Raw genomic sequence first — 21,834 nt, forward strand, 5'->3', positions numbered from 1 at the left:
TGGTCGTATTTTGAGATCTTTCCTGAAATTCACTTGGACATTACTGAGATCTTCAGCCCAGAGCCAGAGGGTATCATTTAGCAAGCTACTACAAGACTTACAGCTTCTGAAGACATAATTTAAACAAAGATTAGTTTGGGCACTGGAAGAATCCAGCTTTTTGGAGTTTACAATCTGACAAGCAGCAGCTAAGCCATGGAAAGATGAGAGTCTTGTGGGCACTTATCTGATGATTTTTAAAACAGGCAGCTGTATTAATTAAAATCATTAGTTGAAATCTTTCCATAAGACAGCAAGGCCTTCTGAAAACATTGCTTTTGGTTTCTCTACCTCCAAGATGTCAGTACTGAAAACAAACTTAGAAAAAATAAGAGGCAGTTTCATTCAGGGCATTGTACTTAAGGGGCCAGGCAGCTTTACCCACACTGAGCTGCCGTCCCCAGGATGAAAGCTGCTGCTGTCAGTGCAGTAAAACTGAAGGGAGAGGGCAACGGCGCAATAGGTATGCCTGCCCATTAGCGGTAGGAGGGCTTGAGCTTCAGAGACATTCCACTCTTTCAGTAACAAAATTCTGTGATGTTTTGGTTTTATCATTATGAACTAGGGGTGCAAGGGAAAGAGGGAAAGGGGCCAAGGCTTTTAGCCCTGCTGTGGAATGCTGTGTCTGTCCAGGCAAAGCCTGCCCCTCGCCAGCTGGATAGGTTCCCTCCCTTCTACCCTCACTAGTCTCAGCTAGCAAGGAGCTTCACCTTTTTCCAGGCCCCTAATCTTCATCATCAACATCATCAGGCAGGTGAAGGCAACAAATCACAGAGTTATCTGAGGAAAATAGCATACTCTGATTTTTGGCAATCCTGACCGATGGCAAAGTCAGTACGTTTCTGACTTCTCAGTTGCTGTACTTAGTTTCCTTCCTGCTCGTATCAAGCTCAGGAAAATGTGATCAGTACTCCTTCCGTCATCTTTATTGATCAGATACGGCTACCACTGGCTGTGAAAAAAGGAAGGGTGGGCCCTTGCAAAATTTCTTCTCACCACTGTTCCCTCAAGAGTGAGGCAACAGATCTGGAATATGAGAAAAACACAAAAACCTTTACTGCAGCAGTAAAACCAAAAAGAAATGCACAAAGGGCACCCTGCAAACACTCTTTCTCACTGCTATTATTTCAGCACTAGCTTGCTTGCCAGTGTTCTGAGATAATGAAACGTAAACAGATTAGATAAAGTCTGGATCTCCTTTCATTAAATGCTTAATCACTTAGCTCATTTCCATGAGTTGTCATGAATTTAGTCTCAACTTCTTTCCTTTTCTCCTTAACCACTTTTTTGAAGAGTAATCTACAGTTCCTAAGAATGATCACGTTGATGTTTCCCCATGAGGACAAATAAACAGCCCACAAAATACATTTGGGTGGTTTAAAATTTTGAACCCAGATCTCTATCTTTTCTTATTTCTAAACAATGTCACAAAGATGCAGTTTGCTTGTTATATTTCCTAATTACTAACAATGAATCATTTTACTCTAACCCACTTATAGATTTCCTATTTTGTTGCTACATTCATGTTTTCTACTTTATACATCTTTTATTATGGTAAGAATTTGAATTTACAATGAATATAAAAGCCATCTGCCTTTAAGTATGCATAATAATAAAAAATAGGCCCCCAAATTACCCAACAACATGGGCAGCTATGATTTCTTTTATAGCATTTGCAAAGTGTATCTGTCTTTCATCAAGACCTGTTTCTCTATTGTTTGGGACGAATGTGACTCTTACTTGAAAGCCACATTTTAAATTGTTTACAATGTATTTTGTTAAGTGAACTAAATTAAATTTCACATTCACCAATTATATTTCTCATCTGTAACCATTTACAAGAATCTTCAAGTAAGAAGTGTTTTAAACATTATACACAACTCAGATATTTTTAAAGGTACTATAAATTTTATGTTAGATATGTCACTAAACAGATTCGAATTTTCATTTCTGAATACTTAGATAAAAACATTATTTGGAGAATCACCTAATTTAAAAGAATGAGAACTAAGAAGAATGTAATTTCACACTAATTAGAATATATGTGCTCAGGAAGACCCAGCAAGAAAGTGGAAGCCCTTAAAATTGTAGATTCTCTTTAGATGTTAGAAAGGGGGAGAAACGCAAATTTTAAAATGAAGTTTCCATGTAAGTGATTAATTTTTCTCATGCATATGTCAGTTTGTTTCCTTACAGGCAAGGCCCTCTACATTTCAAAGACATCATCAAGAACTGTTTTCTCACCATGAGATGACTACCAAACTCTCAAAGAGAAGTTGAAAAGACTTTAAAAGGAAAAGGAAGTGAAAGGCACATTCTTGAGCACTTTTTAATCACTGTAACTGGGTCATTTCATATAAGCATCCAGCTTGCAGCTTTCTTCCCTAAGTTTCTGAAAAAAACAATGTGTTAACCCGACAAACGAAAATGTCAGACAGTGAATTCACTTCAGCGAAAAAACTGGGGAGACCGATTTGGTGAAAATTGATAACTCCTCACAAAAGTTTAAAAGTAGCAACCAAATGCTGACGTTAGAAAAAAGCATACCCTAGGCAAATGAATTCGTAGAGTAGCAGATCTAGTGAGCAGAATTCCCTGGGCAACAGGGAAACTTGCAAAGCCCCCAACACCATCAGATTCAGTGCTTTCCCAAGAAATCATTTCAGAATGGAGAGGGTAAAAAACTTTCCCAGCCCCCCAAGCCCTGAGTTGTACAACCGTATCTCACCACTAGGTGGCGGCTGCAAAGGATGCTAGCGGAGGGGGCGAGAGGCGGGGGTGCTGTTTTCTCTCTTCTTGCCCTACAGGACGCACTGCCCAGTTCAGGGGAGAGCCTACCGGCCCCAACCTGGATCCGCTTGAATAAAATGTCAGGTTAGGAAAAAAGAAAAATATCTCAGACCTTAGAACCTAAGTCACCAAGTAACAGCCTCTCCTACAACTCTGTTCACACAAAAGCTGAGCATGGTGAGGACGAACCTACGCATTTTAAACTCTGTTGGGGTTTCAATGCCAACCTTCCAGGCGGTTGCTTTAGAGCGACAAATGAGAACGAAATTAAGACGTGAACGCTGGGATGAGTTGCTGGGCTGCATATCACCCACCCGCACTGCGTGTACAGAGCCACAAGATGATGGAACCGGCTGGATAAACATGAATCGTTTTATTGCTGGCCAGAAATTCTTCCTTCATTCATCAAAGTGGGTGAATGAAAATATTAATAAGTAAGTAAGGCATTTTCGTGGGCTGCTTCCCGAGTATACTTCTGCAGTCAAAACCTTACTTAGGCTGCCTTCTACCTTGGGGGGTTAAATAAAGCCTCCTCCCATGAAAGGGAAAAACCACTTCCCCTTTTTATAAAAAGATTACACGCCAGAGCTCAAATCTTGGCAAAAGAGATGTTACATAAATTCCAGGTGTTCTTAAATATGTGTGTTTATATGCACACAATCATTTTAGGAAGCATCTAAGTTTCTGGGCCACTTTTTTTTTTCCATCTCAAGGAACAGTCAAAACGTGTGTTTACAGGTCTGACTTAAGATCCTACCCATTCCATTCACATATTTCCTGCCAGCTAAATGCAGGAAATGTAATGATTCGCACTCAAAGTGCATATAAGCGGCACACTCAGCTTCTTTTTCTTAACTGAGACAAAATCAAAATTCAGTCATCTCCCGCCCGCCCCCCGCCGCCATCCCCAAAGCGAAAAAACCCACTTCTAAAATCCTGAATTATTTCCTAAGTGATTTGTACAGCCATTCTCTCGTTATTCTACAAACAGACTAATTCCTCAACATCTTACTCTGCCTGTAAAAGGCTTCCTTCCACACGACGGGATTTCCCTAAGAAACATTCCCAGCGGATGGTTTCCAGCAATAGCTTATATCAACTCAGCCTGCGCAAGCAAAGGCTTGGCTTCTGCTAATCCCCCCCAACACACACCAATTCACACCATAGAACCATCCCAGGCCGACTCGAAAAGCTATTTTATTTGCACGTTTGCCCGTCGTTTCCTGAATGAACGTTTTTCCAGCTGACCTTTCAACAGCTGCCGAGATGGCATGGTCTGTAAAGGGATAGCTGGCAACTAGGGGATATTTTAGCATCCTAATCCCTGCAACCTCGACGTTTCTCCTTCTCTACCCAAGTCCAGATTCTCTGAGCCTGCAGCGTCTGCAGAGCAGCCCTCCGAGGTGTCCTGCTAGCGACCAACTCACTGCGGGCATCCTGCTAACGCACAGCCCCAGCCTCCACGCCGCCCGACACCCGCACCCTGGCCCGCGGCGAATGCGCCAGGCAAGCACCAGCCCTGTCTCTTACCTTCCCTGGCTTTCAGCAAGACCGTGTTGGCCACGATGTTTTCCAGCTCCATTGACAGCCGGCGGTCAGCGAGGAAGCCTGCCGGCGGGGCTGTCAACGCCTGGGAGTGCTACCGGGGCTGCCGCCGCTCGGGCCGCCGCCGCTGCTGCCGGAGCCGGGAGCCGGGAGCAAGCAGCCCGCCTTGCTACCGCATTATTCCTGCTCTTATACCTCGGAGTTTTCCCCTCTGCAAAGAGGATCCGCCGCTGCCGCGTCTTCCTCCCTCTGTGTCCCCCCTCCCCCCTCCCTCAACGGTCTCCCCCCCACCCCCCACCCTCCGCGTTTCTCTGTCACTCCATTCTCCTCCCCTCGAGCTCCCTCGGATGCTTTAATGCCTCGGATGCTTCTGCCTCCCCTCGGTCCTCCCGGGGGTGTGGTACTAGCAGGCTTGGGCTCCTGAACTGCGCAGGCGCCAGGCCGGGCCGCGCCTCCTGACTCCGCGCTCAAGGCGCGGGGTCTGCTGGGACTTGTAGTCCTCACGGCTCGCCGCGCTGGGGCCGGGCTGGCGCGCGGCTGCGGGAGCGAGAGATCTGACCCAGGATGGCGGGCGCAAGCGCGGCTGGGGCCACCGAGGGGCGCGAGGATGCGAGGGGAGGCAGGAGATTCAAAGGCAGCCCTGCCGAGGCGAGCCCGCAGTTCCGCGGCCCGGACTCGCCCGCTCGCGCTCTCCCGCTTTCCACCTTGCCGAGAGCCCGGAAAGTGAAGTCCACAGGCCACGGTTGCGCCGATAGGCGAAGCGCCGCGGCCGGAACCGGCGCGGGTCTTGGCTGCCCCTCGGGGCGTGTCGGGGTAGGAGGAAGGTCAGCCCGACCCGGACGCGAGCCGCACCCCACTTCCTTCGGGCCACTGGGAGCTGCCGCCCAGAGACGCGCCCGCGGTCCCCGCACGCGGCGGCCAGCCACTGTGCGCCGGTCGCTGACAAAGGTGTACTTTGTTTCCTCCGAGGGCGCGAAGGGGTCTGCGAGTCTGCGGCGGGTCGGCGCCGGGGACCGCGGTGGTAGCCGCGCAGCCCAAGCGCCCCCCTGTGGCGGCGGCGGCGGCGGCGGCGAGTCCGCTCGGGCCGCGCCTCCAGCGCCCGGGACCTCCCGCGCCGGCACCACCGAGACTTGGAGCATCCGGGCGTGGGAAACGGCTCGTTTTGTTACTAAACTGCCTTTCACACGCGAGGCCCGCAAATCAACGATCCTCATTACAACCAAACTCATCATTTTTAAAAATGCAGACTGAATCGTCTGAGTCGCCTGTGGGGAGCATTAATGAGTAACTGCGCTGAGCCGGTTGATGGAAATGCGTTTTCAAATTCCGGGTTTATTTATTTTGGGGCTCTTAGCGCCTTTCCACTGTATGCTCAGAACATCAGACTCCGGATCTGCACTCAGCCTCTCTTCTTGCTTCCTTTGAAGGCCCCACTCCTGGGAAATAGGGTCTGCGATGAGCATTCTCCGGGCTGAGGGAGGGGTGGCCTGGCCCCAAGAACAATGAAGCCTTTGCCTCCTCTGCATCCTGCGGGCGGGATATCCACTGAGAAGCCGGCTCTGGGCCTTCTATGCCCTAAAGGAGGAAACTTTATGTCTCCAGGGCTGCCAGGAAGTGGCAGGGCGGCACCGAGAGAAACGGAGAACAATTATTATGCTCTGGAGAATATAAAGAAATTATTGGCCTTTCCAGGCATTGGAAACAGGAACGGTTGCTGATTCTGTCAGCACAGGACTGCCTTTGTTCCTAATAGAGTATACCCAGTATACCCACCACCATCACTTCCTAGTGTCTTGGTTTGGGTCAGTGGGTCTTGGAGCTGGGCTTCACCTACCTAATGGGGGCAATATAGTTACTTGTCAGAAGGCAGGGAGCTGAGCAGATGACTTCTTAGGCATCTTCCGCTCCAAGATTAATTTTTCTAAACAACTCAGGCTTGTGTTAATGCACATGCCCAGAGCCCTAATTTACAATGAAAGGGTATCTCTCAGAGAATCCTAAATGCTGGCAGCATCTCAAAGCTCACCGTCTGCCATGATCATTTGCATTTGCTGGTTGCCAAAGCCCTGATGCAACCCAAAGTTTATTTGGCTGACTTAAAAAAAAAAAAGTTTGAATGCCTTTAGATGGCTTATGCTCCACAGCAGCCTCCTCAAACTTTCATGTGCATACAGTTCACCTTGGGATCTTGTGAAAATTCAGATTCTGTTATAGTGGTGTGAGGTGGGTCCTGAGAGTCTGCTGTCTAACTCCAAGGTTCTGTCAATCCTGCTGATCAGTGGACCACATTTTGAGTAGCAAAGCTGTACAGTTAACCATAATTCCCCACCACTCTCTGTTGTCTTGATACCCAGCCCAAGTCCCCAGTGAGTTTATAGACTTTTGAGTTTGCAACCCTGGATAATCCCCACCTGTCCCCGCCTCATTTTACAGATGTGATACAGGCCCAGAGAGAAAAAGTGAATTCTATGCAGTCATTTCAGTAAGTGAAAACCTACCTACTTCTTTCTTTGCTACATGATATGTCCTGCCTACAAAATAAATGACTTTACATCAAGGATCTGTGCTTCTGAGGAAATTAGGACATTCCAATGCAAGAATGGAATGATGATGGCTAGATTTACTGGACATCAACAGTGGGCCAGGTCCTGTGCCAAGTGCATTAGTTAGATTATTTCATTGAACACAACATCCATGTGAGGTAGAGAACATAGCCCCATTTTATAGATAAAGTCACCAGGTTAGGAGAGGTTTTATAACTTGCCTAAGACCACACAACTAATAATAAGAAATTTGGGATTTGAACCTAGCAGTCTGACTCACAGTCTATGCACTTAATTTCTGGCTAGCTCAGGCTAGCCAGCAGAACTTGGTTGCGATTGTTCTGTTTGGCTGCCAAAGTGAACTTAAATTATATTGTAAAAAGCAAAGCTGGCAGTTGGCTAAATGATTAAGACTTAAGGGAGTTTTCCATTCCAGTCCGTAATTGCACCATTATAGCTTCATTCCTTTCAATTAACTACTTAACACCTTGCAGACCTCTTGACAAATTGGTTTGATTCAAGGAAGAACAGTCTATTAAATATCAATAGGTAAGTAGGGAATCTTGCTGGCTGAGAGCAAGAATGGAAATCCAAACGGTGTGAGGAGAGCAAGAATGGAAATCCAAACGGTGTGAGTTTGAGCAGGATGGGAATATGCCAAAGACCAATACTTACAAATCCATTCAGGAACAGCTGAGCTGGAAATGCAAAAGAAACAGGAAATCTTATCATCTGTTGGCACCTGTATTGCATGGATAAAGCTGCTCAGAGTTCTTGTAAGTAGAAATCAACGATTCTGGAAAATCTTTGTCGTATCTTTGTCCTAAAATATGTAGTGCTTTTGCCTGAATAATCAAACTGACTTTCTTAATAGTGTGGAGCTGGAGTTTTCATCCCTTTCCTGGCCTCGCAGCTTTCTGATCACCAGGAAAACAGCTGGAGACAGTGCTTTCATTCTCCCATTTGTTTTCTCCTTCAGAGTTTACCTTTATGTTGCAAGCACTGTAAGGAAGGCAAAGGTAATTTCGCTGGAGTGCTTGCCACTAGGAAGGAAAGCAACCTGGGAGGCATAAACCAAGATAAAAGGAATGAGGGTCATTATGGACAAATACACAAAGGACTTTGGAAACAGAAAGGAAGAAGTTACTAAAGGCTCCCAGGAAAATTCCAAGAGAGGAGATCTGAGAGCTGAGGGGGTTGCAGGCATGAGGTTTCCAGTTACATCCCTCCTTCTGAGAAGTCCCTTCCTCAGTGGGCCCAGTGGTTGACGTTAACGTGTTTGCCATGCTGTAGACCACCTATAGGGGAAATTCATCGATTTACTTACTATTTTTCATTAAAGTCTAGTCACTTTCGAAAACTATTCATCTTAACCAATATTTGTGAAATGTGAGAAGTAGTAGAAATATCACACTTTGGAAAAGACTGACCTCCAAGTAATGCATGGGGTCTTAGCAGCCTTTGGTTTCAAGATGAAACAGCTGATCTTAACAAATCTTTTGGGAGGCTTCACCCTGGTGTTGCCAGGTGACTGTGACCAAAGACATCTAAACACTCAGCTTGGTAACAAGTCTTTATAGGGTCATCTGCTGGGTTCTTAGCTGTACGTTCAGAAAAGGATTCTTGCTGAAACACCCATAATTGCTGATGGTCCCAACCTCACGTTCTCCATGCTTGGCAACACAGCAGTTTAACATGGTCTTCAGTGAGAAGGAAAGGCCTCCTTCCCGATCCCATGTTCAGTTAAGAAGGTCCCCACAGTAGACTTATTTGGGCCCTGAATTGCAACACAGTTGTTACCTCCGTTGTGTACAGAAGAAACTGAACCTAGGAAAATTAGGTCTCTTGCCCAAAGTCAGCTGGTAAGTGGTGGGAGGCTATTTAGGTAAGTGTCTGCCTTTCCTACTCAAAGGCCTGAAACGTATCGTTTTCATCTTTCAGTTCCCTTCTCTCTAAAACCTAGTAATAAGCACCTTACACACACTGAGCATTTGGCAATATTTGCTGACTTGGAGCAAATATGGCATGGCTCAGCCCCACCTAGGCCTCTAGGTGCTAATATTCCATACTAATTAACTACCAAATGCCCATATCCCTGCCCCAAGATTAGAAAGGGAAAGCAGGCCTCGTATGAGAGGCCAACATAACAGAAAGCCCCAGGTAATTTCTTGGTCCCGGAAACTTAAGCTCTCTGACTGTTCCTCTAACCTCAAATCTAGCTGTCTTCTGCAGTCAGCCCAGTAGCTAAACTGATCACACAATTAAAAAAAAATTAGCAGACCAATTTCATTCACTTTTCAGACTAAGTGAAACACAAGATATTTACCTAAAAAATGGCACATGGAAAGCTGGGCATTTTTTGTTTGGTGCAGGGCTGGGCAATCATTTACATGGAGGAAAATGTTCAAATAGTGAAATTGCACAGCGAAAGTAAAACAATTCAGAGTGAGAGAACAAAAAATAGCCCCTTCTCTAGTAAGCTACTTAAAAAACAATGATTTTTCTATTAATATGGGTAAGGAAAGAATCTAAACCATTACTTACAGTCTTTTTATGACTAGCATCTATCAGGCAATGACATGACCACAGCCAGGTTCATTTGTTTGAGCCTGGTAATCCACAATGGAGATGTGGATACAATCTCGACAATAAAGGTAGAATTGCTTCTTGAAGAGAAGGAGGACATGAGATGAATTGAATGTAATGTGGAGCCCTCCAAAATGCAATTTTGGAGCTCTTAAAACCAGATGACTCATAGGTGAGATGGGCTCCAGCAGTTTTGACCTTAATGCTGCAATAACATAAACTTTCTCTTGCTCCAGAGACTATGGGCCTAATTATCTTTGGGACCTTAGTATGAAACTTTTACTGTCCTAAGAAAGGCCATTGCAGCTGTGTGAATATTTCACTAAAAGTAGAGTATACTTGCTCCCTCCTTGAAGTCTCAGCTAGCCACTTACATGCTAAATGGACTCAAAAAATACTTGGAGTTTTAAAAATGTAATGCTTGCACAGATTGCTTTTCTGACAATTACATTAAATAGAATATAGTATCTAATTCACCCAACAGATTTGGAGCAGTGTCATTCCCTCCTGTAGAAGCAATGGGTTATCATGGCATAGAAATGAACTCATGAAGGAACCTCATTCCACAAACTGTCATAATCTGTTCTGTAGAGAGAGGACGCCATCTAGCATGGACTCCAGAGTGCTGCAACCAGCCCCCAAATGGCAAAAGGAAGTCTCAGGTTCCATGCTTTGTGGTCTGAAGTGAGTTCATGAGTGTGTTGCTATATAATGCAAATAGTTCCTCTGTGCTACAAAAGGAATTCTGCTTGTAAAGTGGTTATTAGCTCATAGCACATTTCCATTATTTATTCTCAAGCTGCATACCCATCATGTGCTCCAGGATCCAATGGGGATTCCAAAAAATTCCCTCCTCTCCAGACTGAATCTGGCTCTCTGTGCTTCGTGGGAAGTTTAGCTCATCCTTCTTAAGGAGATAGGATATTCATTCCATTGAATGCTGGACCATAACTTCTTTAATTAGTCATCCACTGATGAACATATTTATTATTACCCACCTTTTGCCATAGCATTGAGATAATGACTTTTTAAAGACTTATGAGCATTTGGGTTCTTTTGGTCAACTACCTTTTGAATTTAAATACAGTAAAATAAAATTCACTTCTTTTGGTGTTCTGTGAATTTGGACAAATGCCTAAACTTACATAATCACCAACACAACCAAGACATGGAATAGTTCTATCACCCCTGATTTTCTAACATTCATTTTTTTATTCCTTAAAAAAAAAAAACCCTGTATTCCTAAAGAAGTTAAACATAATTAACACTTTACCCAGCAATTCCATTCCGAAGAATATATCCAAAAGAACTGAAAACGTTTCCACACAAAACTTGTATACGATGTCCATAGTAGCATTATTATAGTCAAAAGGTGGAAACAATCCAAATGTCCATCAAATTGTGATATATCCATACACTAGAATATTATTCAATCATAAAAAGGCATGCAGTACAAGGCTATAAGGTAGATGAACCTCAAGAACATTTTGCTGAGTGAAAGAAGCCAGAGACAAGAGGACAAATACTACATAATTTCATTTATGTGAAATATCCAGAAAATTCAAAGATTGTACTGCCAGGACCTGTCAGGAGCTGGGGTAGGAAGAACGAGGGCAACTGCTTAATGGAGACCAGGTTTTATTTTAGGGTGATGAAAATGGTTTGGAACTAGATGAATGTGGTGTTTCTCCAACATTGTGAACGTACTAAATGCCACTGAACTGTACACTTAAAAATGGTTGATTTTATGTTATGTGAATTCTACCTCAATAAAAGAAAAGATTTTAATCCAAGTAATAGTTGAGGAATGCTTGGATTACACAAAGTAATGAATTAATATTAATGTGCTGAACAACAATTTACAAACTACTTGATAAGTATTACTATTCTAATTTTATAGATAAGGAAATTAAAGGCCAGAGAAATCAGACCCCTAACCAGAAAGTTGGAGCTGGGACTCCAAAACCAGTCTCTGATTCCACACACAGCTCTTGTTTGCATTCTACTGCATGGTCTTCTCAAATGTCAGGGAAGTTGTAGCATTTTTATGAAGTGGCCCCAATCTTGCAGGGAAGAGAGAGTACAGCAGGAGGCCTAGTCCAGGGCTGTCGATGAGTGGACGGAGGGAGAGCAGAGAAGAGGAGGAAGAGATCAAATGGAGGACGAACAGAGGCCTGGAGCACTGCATGCTGAAAGAAATCCTTCTGGGGTGGTGGAGTGGGGGGCAGACAACGGGGAAACGGCCTGCCTTACATCGGGGTGTGCTGGAATTCCACTAAAGGAAAGATGCTTCCCGCCATGATAAGCACCGCCATTAGGAAATTCCAAACTAGGAGCTGGGCCACCCCACGAGCTAGAGGGCTGCTCTGCATGCCCTCATCCTCCCTCCTCTTTGAAAGATATTTGTTCCCATTTGGGGGGGACCAAAGACAGGACGAAAACTGAAGAGCGTCTTTATTTCAAGTACACTCTCCCGTCCTACCCATACTCAGCCTCTCACCCACTGGCCCCAGCAGATCAAGCTCTTGGGGGAATGAAATGTGCCTTCTCCGCGCTCATGATTCGGGGCCCTTCACCGAAGGCGCTTTAACAGAGCAGAGAGGTGGAGCCCATCATAAGCCTCTGAAAACTGAGGTTTAGTGTTTATGTTACATGCTTTATGACTTGGTGTCTGTTGATGACCAAAAGGGGTCACAATTCAGGCAAAGAGCATTTTTCTGTTATTATAGTAAGGGTGAAGGAAGGATTCATCTGAGGGGGAGGAAGGATCTTTTCTTTTCGGAAAACATTTTGAGGGACTTTTAGTTACATTAAAGCCAAGCCAACTTCCTCCTCTGGAGAAGTTGGGAATAATGAGTTAAACCGTAACAATACTCTAAAAGATGTCTTCATCAGGGGAGGCTGATCACTAGGGATGATTCTCTTTCTGGGAGAAGCCAAGAGTGGGGGTGAAGGGATGGAAGAGGACCCAGTATTGGGGGAAGGAGGCAAGATCAAGGGTGTCCCAGGTTGTGAGCAGAACTCTGCAACATGAGGGAAGGAGGGGTATTGCAAAGGAGAGATATGGCCCCTAAGGGATCCCTAACGAGCTAGGAAGGGGACAGAATACATGAACAGGACAGTTCACATCCTGCTTTATTACTTATCTGTGATATGATTCCATCTGTTATCCTCAAGCCTTCATGTTAAAGCAATCGTTTGTTTTAGTTGGCACTGGGGAATTGAAAGAAAGGCATGTGACCACCCTGGGGCCTAGAGGTCTGTACAGGAAGACTGGCAGCAGCCCAGAGAAGCTTCTGGAACAAGGGCAAGCGGAGAGCCCAGAAGCCCAGAGCAGGTGTTTGCAGTGGGGTGGATGCCTGAGGTGACAAGCATGCCTGGGATCAATATGGACAATATGTAAAGATTCTCTGGGGCTCTGAAGAGGTCCTGGGAATGGAGACTGGTAAAAGGCTGGAGTACTTGCTAACCTGAGCTGGGAGAGGCTCTGCCTATGGGACTTTGTGGTACTAATGTTACTGACATTTTTGGTAGCAGTAGAATCCAACAGTCATATAAGGTGTCATCAGTTGTTACTTCCTTCCTTTGACATTTATTGAGTGACTTTTAAGAAGGAGGCACAGTTTGGCACTGAGGGAGACCACAAAGATGAATAAGACATGCAAGCCCTGCCTTTGAGCAGCTTCTGGGCTCTTAGGATCCAGTAGTCACACATACAAGAAATTGGAAGAGAAGACAACTCAATGTGAGAAGTACAGACTGCTTAAAGAAGGATGTTTTAAACTGCTTGGATCCAGTGTTGGCAAAATCTCCTAGAAACTGCCACTTTCACTCACTGTAGAGGGAGTGTAAACTAGCACAGCCTTTCTGGAAGGGAATCTGGCAAAATATATCAAAAATCATAAAAGCAAACCCAACCTTTGTCTTAGCAATTCCACTTCTAGAAATATACCCTAAAGAAACAGGTAAAAATATGTACAAAGATTGGCTATAAGGAGGTATAAAGATCACAATATTGGTGAAAATTTTCATGCTTTGTGACTTAACAATATGAAGAAAATTTTGAAACAACAGATATCTCCAACAAGAGCAGATTGGTTAAGTAAATTATGGAGCAATGCTTCAGTAGTGTTCCTGCCAACAGTGCTTAACCTGAATCTAATCATGAGGAAATACCAGACAAGAGAATTGGGGAATGTTCTACAAAAGAACCAGACTATATTCTTCAAAACTGTGAAGGTCAAGGAAGATAAAGAAAGACTGAGAACTGTTTCAGATTCAAGGGGAATAAAAAGCCCTGACAACTAAATGCAATGTGTTTTGGATTAGATTAAATCACAACTAAATGCAAGTGATTTTGGATTAGATTATGGAGGGTGTTCTCCTGCAGCCTTGCAGCCATGCAACCGTGCAGACTTATAGCAACCATGCAGCAGCCCAGAGCACTGGGTGGAGCTCTTTATATAGTCAATAATAACATATTGCCCACGCATGTATAGTGAGCAAGCAGACAAGGGCCAGGTGAGTTGAGCATCCTGGCCAGAGGAACTTTTACTTTCTCCACACATGGCACCAGCAGTCCTGCAGGATAAGCTCCCATATCCATCGCTCCTTGTAAACCTTAGATCTCACTTTTAGAGATGACACCATACTGCTTTAGCTACTTTACCACTCAGCAGGAAGAGAAGGGTTCGTTCCACCTTCCCACTCCCCACTACAGCCCAGCCAATGAGAGATGTCAACTCAGCCAATGAGAAGCCAGATACGTGGGACCTCCCAAATTATTCCAGTGGAGGTTTTACTTACAGCAGTTCTCCCAACTCAGACATTCCTTATAAGAGTGTTCTCCTTGGTTCTCCTGACATGCCTATGGTTCTGCTGTAGTTTGCATGTCCAGTATTGCAATTCTCTGCTATTCCCAATAAACCCATTTTTGCTGGTGGAATAACTGACAGTTTTCTTTTTAAGGTTAACATTACCTAAATCCTATAATCTGCCAGTGCATAGCATTTTGTATTACAGTTTTTATAGTGCTGTGTCCTAGTTGGGTTCTCCTTGAACTTGAGACAAAGATTCAAGTGCAAGAAGTTTATTTGGGAGGCACAGGAAGTGTTGGTGAAGGAGGGGAATCATACAGGGAAACAGCCGGTAAAGGTGCAGCAAGTAACTGTCATGGACTACTAGAATGTAATCTGAGGGGAAACTATGGGAAACACACCTCAGCTCAGCCACCCAAGAGGCAGGGGAGCTGGGGTACTTCTACACAAACTCCCTCTAGTCCTGCCGTTGCGAGGGCTGCTGGGCAGGTGGTTAATTTTCTCAAATTTCTGTCTTCCCGCAGGGATGAGCAGACCATAGTTCTACATTTTCCATGGTTCTGAAGAAGACCTCAGCACAGAGATGCCAAGTGTTGGCAGTTGGGAATCTGGAGCCCAAAGTGGCAGGGTCTGAGGGACACCAGAGACACATGACAGTGTCGCTGGAATTCTGTGTTTTTTCTGACTTTTAAATGATGGAAGTGACCTGGGCCTTTTTGACTGCCAAGAGACCCTGAGAAGCTGGGAAAGACTTCCAGGGGGAAAAGGGTGGAGGTTTGGACTGAGGTGGTGGGAGGGGAGGTGCAGGAAAGTCAGCATGTCTTCTGGGTGCCGGTGGAGGGGACAGCACCGAATAGAGGTGAGGAGAGAAAGCAAGAGTTTGGTTTTGTGTTTAAGTTTTTGGTGTATAAGAGACACCCAAGTGGAGATGTTGGCAGGCTGGACTGGATAGGGACCTAAAAGCTCTAAAAAGGGGATGGGAGCCAGGGGCAGGAGGGATGAATAGGGGGAGCACAGAGGACTTTTAGGGCAATGAAACTACTCTGTGTGGCACTAGAATGGATATGTGTTGTTACACGTGTCCAAACCCAGAGACTGTAACTAGGAGTGAACCCTAACGCGATCTGTGGACCAGGGGGTGACATACCTCAATGGGGGTTCATTTGTCATGACAAATGTGCCACCCTGGTGCTTGACGTCGACGGTGGGGGACGCTGTGTAGGTGTGGGGTCAGGGAACAAATGGAAACTTGCTGTACTTTCACTCGGTTTTTTTGTGAACCTAGAACTGCTCTAAAAAGTAAAGGCTATTTTTTAGAAAGTTGAGGGATTAATTTGGGGACAAGCAACAAAGATAAGGTGGGGGAAAGGTCCAGAAGAAAGCCACAGGGTGTCGAGGGTGGGCAGAGACTTGAACACTAACTGATGCAGGCCTGCCATGTGCCAGCGCCCTCACTCCAGCGTCACCGGAGGCCTGGGAGGTACGTCCTTAGGTAGAGACCTTCGGACACCGGAAGGTGAAAAAAACCGCGGGGGCTTGAACTGAGGACCGCTGGATGCCTTCCATTGCTCTGCTGCTGTCGCCGAGATCTTGGAGCAGCGTAAGGTAATGTAGGACAGGGTATCGGGATAAGATTTGGAAGAGGGGCCTTTGTTAGGAGACAGGGCTCAGTTCGGAGGCCTCATCTTCCCTGAACCCAGGGGAGAGCTGAATTTGAGGCTCCTTGTCCATGGGGAAAGAAGAAAAAAAGTAAATGCTTTTTGCTATGGAAAGAGGAAGAACTTACCAAAACCCAGAGTAATGTTTGCCATCTCTAATTGTAGCCCCAACTACCAGAATGTAAACTTGTGGTTCCAGAGAGGTATTTTTCCTAATCATCACAGAAAGTAGCATATATCTTTTCATTTGTCTTTTCCTCCACTAGGTCCAAAAATTCTCCTCCGAAACTCAAAAGGGAGAATTTCAGTTATTTTCTACTCTTTTGGTAATGTGGACAAGGTCAGTTTGTCTTTTCCCTTCAGAGGAACAATGTGTGTCCTTGTTATGACAGCTAGAGAAAGCTGAATAAAAAGACGTTTCCAGAGTAAGTGTAGAAAGAATGTTTTGGCCACCATGTCAGCCACTGATTATTCATTCACTTGACAAACTTTTTCTGAGCACTTGCAATGAGCCAGACACTAGCCTAGCCACTGGGACCACAGGGATGAGTAAGGTATGAGCTCTCCCCTCAAGAAGTTCACAGTATGGTTAAGACTTAACACGAGGCAATAGAAAATTCCAATATGGTATGACAAGAGCAATGACAATGAGAAAAGCCCATGCACAACACTTTCTAGAATGCTCAGAGAACCTGGGAGGGTCCTCTTAACTAGGACAGATTGGGGGAAGGTGGTCAGGGAAAGCTTGGCAGAACAGTGCTGATACTGGTGATCAAATACCAATCATGGTTAGCTTTTCTTGGAATGGACAGAGGAGGAGTCTGCTTATCCTTCCAGGGGAAGTCTTTGGCTACAGGCTGAGATTAGCTGAATTTAGGTCACTCGTTCTACAATTCTGAACAAGCCCTTGTATGAAATTCCTCATAGGCTTCTGAGCCTAAGATTCTAGGGTATTTCATTCCCTTTAGGACCTTGGGGATCAGCCAGATCTGCCTTGAGATTGAGATCAACAGACCAGGAGACCAACAAGTCCAACAAGTGGTTCCAGAGCCAGTGACTCCCTGTATGACTGGAAGGAAGCTTTGTTTCTATGGATTTACCTATGCTATGTATTTCATATGAAAGGAATCATATAACATGCATGTGGCCTTTTGGGTCTAGTTCCTTCCATTCAGCATAATGCTTCTTTGAGTTTCCTCCATGTTACAATGTCAATCCTTCGTTCCTTTTTATGGCTGAATAATATTCTATTATAGATTATAGTATGATTTTGAGCTCCTGCATTAGGATCCCCTTCCCTTTCCAACATTTGTTCAACAAACACATAATGAGCACCAGTTAAACACAAATGAGATGCTGAAGGGAACTAGTGGAGGAATCATGTGGCCTCAAGCTTCTTCACTTAAATACATTTTTTAAATGGAAGCATAACATTTAAAAGTGCCCAAATCATAAGTGCACAGCTTCATGAGTGTTTACAAAGTAAATACAACTATTAACTTTAACACAGGTCAACAAGTAGAATATTATTTGTACCCCATTCTTGTCCCCTCACGACTTCCCCCTAATTCCTTGTTCCTCAAGGTAGCCATCATTCTGCCTTCAAACACTGTATAGGTAACCTTTGCAGAATGCAGGGGTTTGGAGCATTGACACCTGCAAAGTCAAAAATCTGTGTCAAACTCTTCACTCCCCCAAAACCACTACTCATAGCCTCCTGTTGACCAGAAGCCTTACCAATAACATCAACAATTAACACATATTTTCTGTTACATGTGTTATTTACTGTGTTCTTACCATCAAGAAAGCTAGAGAAAGGAGTATGCTTTTTCAAATCATCATAAATCACTCTCAGCTTGCACCTAGTTGGCGGTGACATGGCAAAACACACTAAGGTTGGAATTGTCGGTAGGTACAGAACCCATTATGGTGCCTCCCTCAAGAAAATGGTGAAGAGAAAAGAAATGAGCCAGCACCCCAAGTACTTGCTCCTTTTGTGGCAAAAGTAAGATGAAGAGACAAGCTGTGGGGATCTGGCACTATGGTTCCTGCATGAAAATTCTAGGTGGTGGTGCCGGGACCTACAACACTACTTCTGTCACATGGCCATCAGAAGACTGAAGGAATTGAAAGACCAGTAGAAGCGCCACCATTTGAAGCATTGCTAGATAATAATAAATGGCTTAATTTATGTAACCAAAAAATATTGTCACAATTCTCAAAAAAATTTTCCAACATATTTATTGAAAAAATATGCATATATAATTAGACAACACAAAGAGATAGAAGGCATCCAAAGTGGTAAGGAAGAAGTTAAACTGTCACTGTTTGCAGACAACATAATATTATACATAGAAAACCCTGAAGACTCCACTGAAAAACCATTAGAACTAACAACTGAATTCAGCAAAGTTGCAGGATACAAAATTAATACACAGAGATCTGTCACATTCCTATATACTAACAATGAACTAGCAGAAAGAGAAATCAGGGAAACAACTCCACATACAATTGTATCAAAAAGAATAAAATACCTAGGAATAAACCTGTCCAAAGAGGTGAAAGACCTTTACTCTGAAAACTAAAAGACACTCATGAGAGAACTTAAAGAAGACACCAATAAATGGAAATCTATCCCATGTTCACAGATAGGAAGAATTAACAATGTCAAAATGACCATCCTGCCTAAAGCAATTTATAAATTCAATGCAATCTCTATCAAAACACCAACAGCATTCTTCAGTGAACTAGAACAAATAGTTCTAAAATTCATGTGGAACCACAAAAAACCCCAAATAGCCAAAGCAATCCTGAGAAAGAAGAACAAAGCTGGGGGGATTACACTCCCTGACTTCAAGCTCTACTACAAAGCTATAGTAATCAAAACAAATTGGTACTGGTACAAGAACAGACCCATAGATCAATGAAACAGAATAGAGAGTCCAGATATAAACCCACACATATATGGTCAATTAATATACAATAAAGGAGCCATGGATATACAATGGGAAAAAGACAGTCTCTTCAACAACTGGTGCTGGGAAAACTTGACAGCTACATGTAAGAGAATGAAACTGGATTATTGCTTAACTCCATACACAAAAGTAAACTCAAAATGGATCAAAGACCTGAATGTAAGTCTGAAACCATAAAACTATTAGAAGAAAACATAGGCAAAAATCTCTTGAATATAAGCATGAGCAATTTTTTCCTGAACACGTCTCCTTGGGCAAGGGAAACAAAATGAAAAGTGAACAAGTAGGACGCTATCAAAATAAAAAGCTTCTGTACATCCAAGGACACCATCAGCAGAACAAAAAGGCATCCCACAGTATGGGAGAATATATTTGTTAATGTATTAAGATGTTACAGAATCATTAGCTATATGACTCATATGATAAAGGATTAGCATCCAAAATACATAAAGAACTCACATGTCTCAACACCCGAAAAACAAATAACCTGATTAAAAAATGAGTGGAGGACCTGAACAGACACTTCTCCAAAGAAGAAATACAGATGGCCAACAGGTACATGAAAAGATGCTCCACATCTCTAATCATCAGGGAAATGCAAATTAAAACCACAGATATAACCTCACAGGATGATCACTATCCAAAAGACAATAACAAATGCTGGCAAGGATACAGAGAAATGGGAATCCTCCTACACTGCTGGTGGGAATGTAAATTGGTGCAGTCTCTGTGGAAAGCAGTTCCTCAAAAAATTAAAAATAGAAATACCATTTGACCCAGCATTCCTTTCCTAGGAATTTACCCAAAGAAAACAAAATCCCTGATTCAAAAAGACACAGGCACCCCTATGTTTATCGCAGCACTATTTGCAATAGCCAAGATTTGGAAGCAACCTAAGTGTCCATCAGTAGATGACTGGATAAAGAAGAGGTGGTACTTATACACAGCGGTACATTATTCAGCCATTAAAAGAAAAGAAATCCTGACATTTGTAACAACATGGATGGATCTAGAGGGTATTATGTTCAGTGAAATAAGCCAAGTGGAGAAAGACAAATACCATGTGATTTATTTGTGGAGTATAAAAAAAAAGCAAAACAGAAGGAACAAAATAGCAGTAGACTCATAGACACCAAGAAAGAGACTAGTGGTTACAAAGGGAGAGGGGCTGGGGTGGGTGAGGGGTGGGGAGGGTGCAGGGGATAAAGGGACACAATAATTTGCAGTCACAATGTAAGCTGGTCACAGGGATCGTAGTACAGCATGGAGAATATAGCTAATGACTGTAACATCTTACTACATTGATAGAGGGGTGAAGATTTAATAATATGAGGGTAACTTGAACCACTGTGTTGTATATTTGAAACTAACATAAGATTATATATCAATGGTACTTTAATAAAGAAATATGCAGATAAACGGACCTGTGCTTTTCAAACCGTGTTGTTCAGGGTCAACTGTACATTAGTTTTTCCTGTTTTTAAACTTCATATAAATGGAATCACACAGTGTTTACCTTTTCATCTCTGGATTCTTTTACTCAGTGTTACATTCAAGACTTCCCCACATTGTGGCAGCTCATTCATTCTTACTGCTGTACAGTGTTAACACTATTACAATTTCATCCATCAATGATTGATGGGCATTCAGATAGTTTCATCATTGTGCCACTATAATAGCATTTCTATGAACATTTTGGCCTCTTTTGATAAACTGAGGTACTCATATTTTTTGGGTATATACTTACAGCTGGAATTCTTTGAGTCATATATTCATCTTTATATGCAGTTAAATACTGACACAGAATTTTCCAAAATGGTCAGACTGCTTTATAGTCTCACCTGTTGCTTCTAAGGCAATTCTTCACAAAGCATGGGACTGGTACGCAGGGCTGTCCTAGTGGTGATGGAGAGGATTTTAGGAAATGCACTGCTGGGGAAGTAGGGAGTGAAATAACACCAAGTCCCCAAGTGAGAAAATTATTGTCCTTTTAATGCTCTTTAAATCCTTCTGATAACATCAAAGAGAAGTCTCATGTAACACTAAGATGTTGCTAACCATCTCTTAGTCTCCCTTTTTAACAAAGTTTCAGACTTTCAACAATGTCTCTGATACTTAATAACACTGTTCTAGAGTAGTTTAATTGCTTTCTATTTATAGCAAGTCAAGGTTTTTCCGTTTAAGTTAACATTGTCTTTCAAGTAAATTAATGTAAGATTTTACAACATGAATCAACAGAAAACAGTAAAGATAACATGCAGGTGATATGTAGACTCAAGAAACTAAGTTCGTAAGAAATGACTGGTATTTGGAGAATACCCTCGTCAAGACTGTTTACTTTAAGGGCATAGGACCTTGCTTCAAAGTATTATGTTCACCTCTGAGCACTTGGCTTTCTAGTCAACAGAAAACAAACGTTAAACATGTCCCAGTTCTCCCAATTTGGGGATGAGAGGCCAAAATGGAAGTCCACACACCATCCCAAAGGTTTTTAGGACACCGAAACCTTGATGCATCTGACCCATAGTTTATTAACGAACTAAAATGACATTAAAATTAATTCCATCGCATGCAGAAGCCAGAAGGCTCCACCTGAGGCCGAAATAGGAAATAGATCCTTTCACAGAACAGGTAGAAATAGTAATCCATATGGGTTAACAAAAGATCAGTAGCAAATATAGAAATAAACAGTTTGCTCCCCACCTGGATTACTCCTCTTTAGTTTGTAGTGACATTGGAGACAGTGTTGCTGTCCCAAGCATTCAGCTACTCAGAAGCCATAACGGAAAATTCCCCCTCAGAATCCGGGCTGACGGGAACGGTTACAGGCTAAGGTCCCCAAAAGGCGGGAGGCTGCAGCTCTTTCAAGCCCCGCCCCGCC

The 21,834-nt window shown here is 43.5% G+C and overlaps 1 protein-coding gene and 1 long non-coding RNA gene across 4 annotated transcripts in view; both read right to left on the bottom strand.

Annotated features, from left to right (window-relative positions):
* The window catches only part of GRK5 (G protein-coupled receptor kinase 5), a 202,090-nt gene extending 197,470 nt beyond the window's left edge, over positions 1-4,620 (bottom strand). Inside the window, exon 1 of one of the 3 annotated variants that reach the window (XM_073240315.1) lies at positions 4,360-4,620. In XM_073240315.1, the coding sequence (XP_073096416.1) occupies positions 4,360-4,411 (52 nt within the window). In that variant the 5' untranslated portion in view covers positions 4,412-4,620. The remainder of the gene's footprint in view (positions 1-4,359) is intronic. The other 2 variants (XM_073240312.1, XM_073240313.1) reach the window with 2 other exon arrangements.
* Positions 4,621-7,484: 2,864 nt separating this feature from the next.
* LOC140850336 (uncharacterized) lies at positions 7,485-21,810 on the bottom strand. Its single transcript, XR_012132991.1, has 3 exons — positions 21,657-21,810; positions 20,795-20,849; positions 7,485-7,615 (listed from the first exon to the last, which is right to left on the bottom strand). It is a non-coding gene; the product is annotated as an uncharacterized lncRNA (long non-coding RNA).
* Positions 21,811-21,834: the final 24 nt, after the last annotated feature.

The sequence above is a fragment of the Manis javanica genome, chromosome 7 (genome assembly GCF_040802235.1).
Source record: "Manis javanica isolate MJ-LG chromosome 7, MJ_LKY, whole genome shotgun sequence".
NCBI classification, from domain to species: Eukaryota; Metazoa; Chordata; class Mammalia; order Pholidota; family Manidae; genus Manis; species Manis javanica.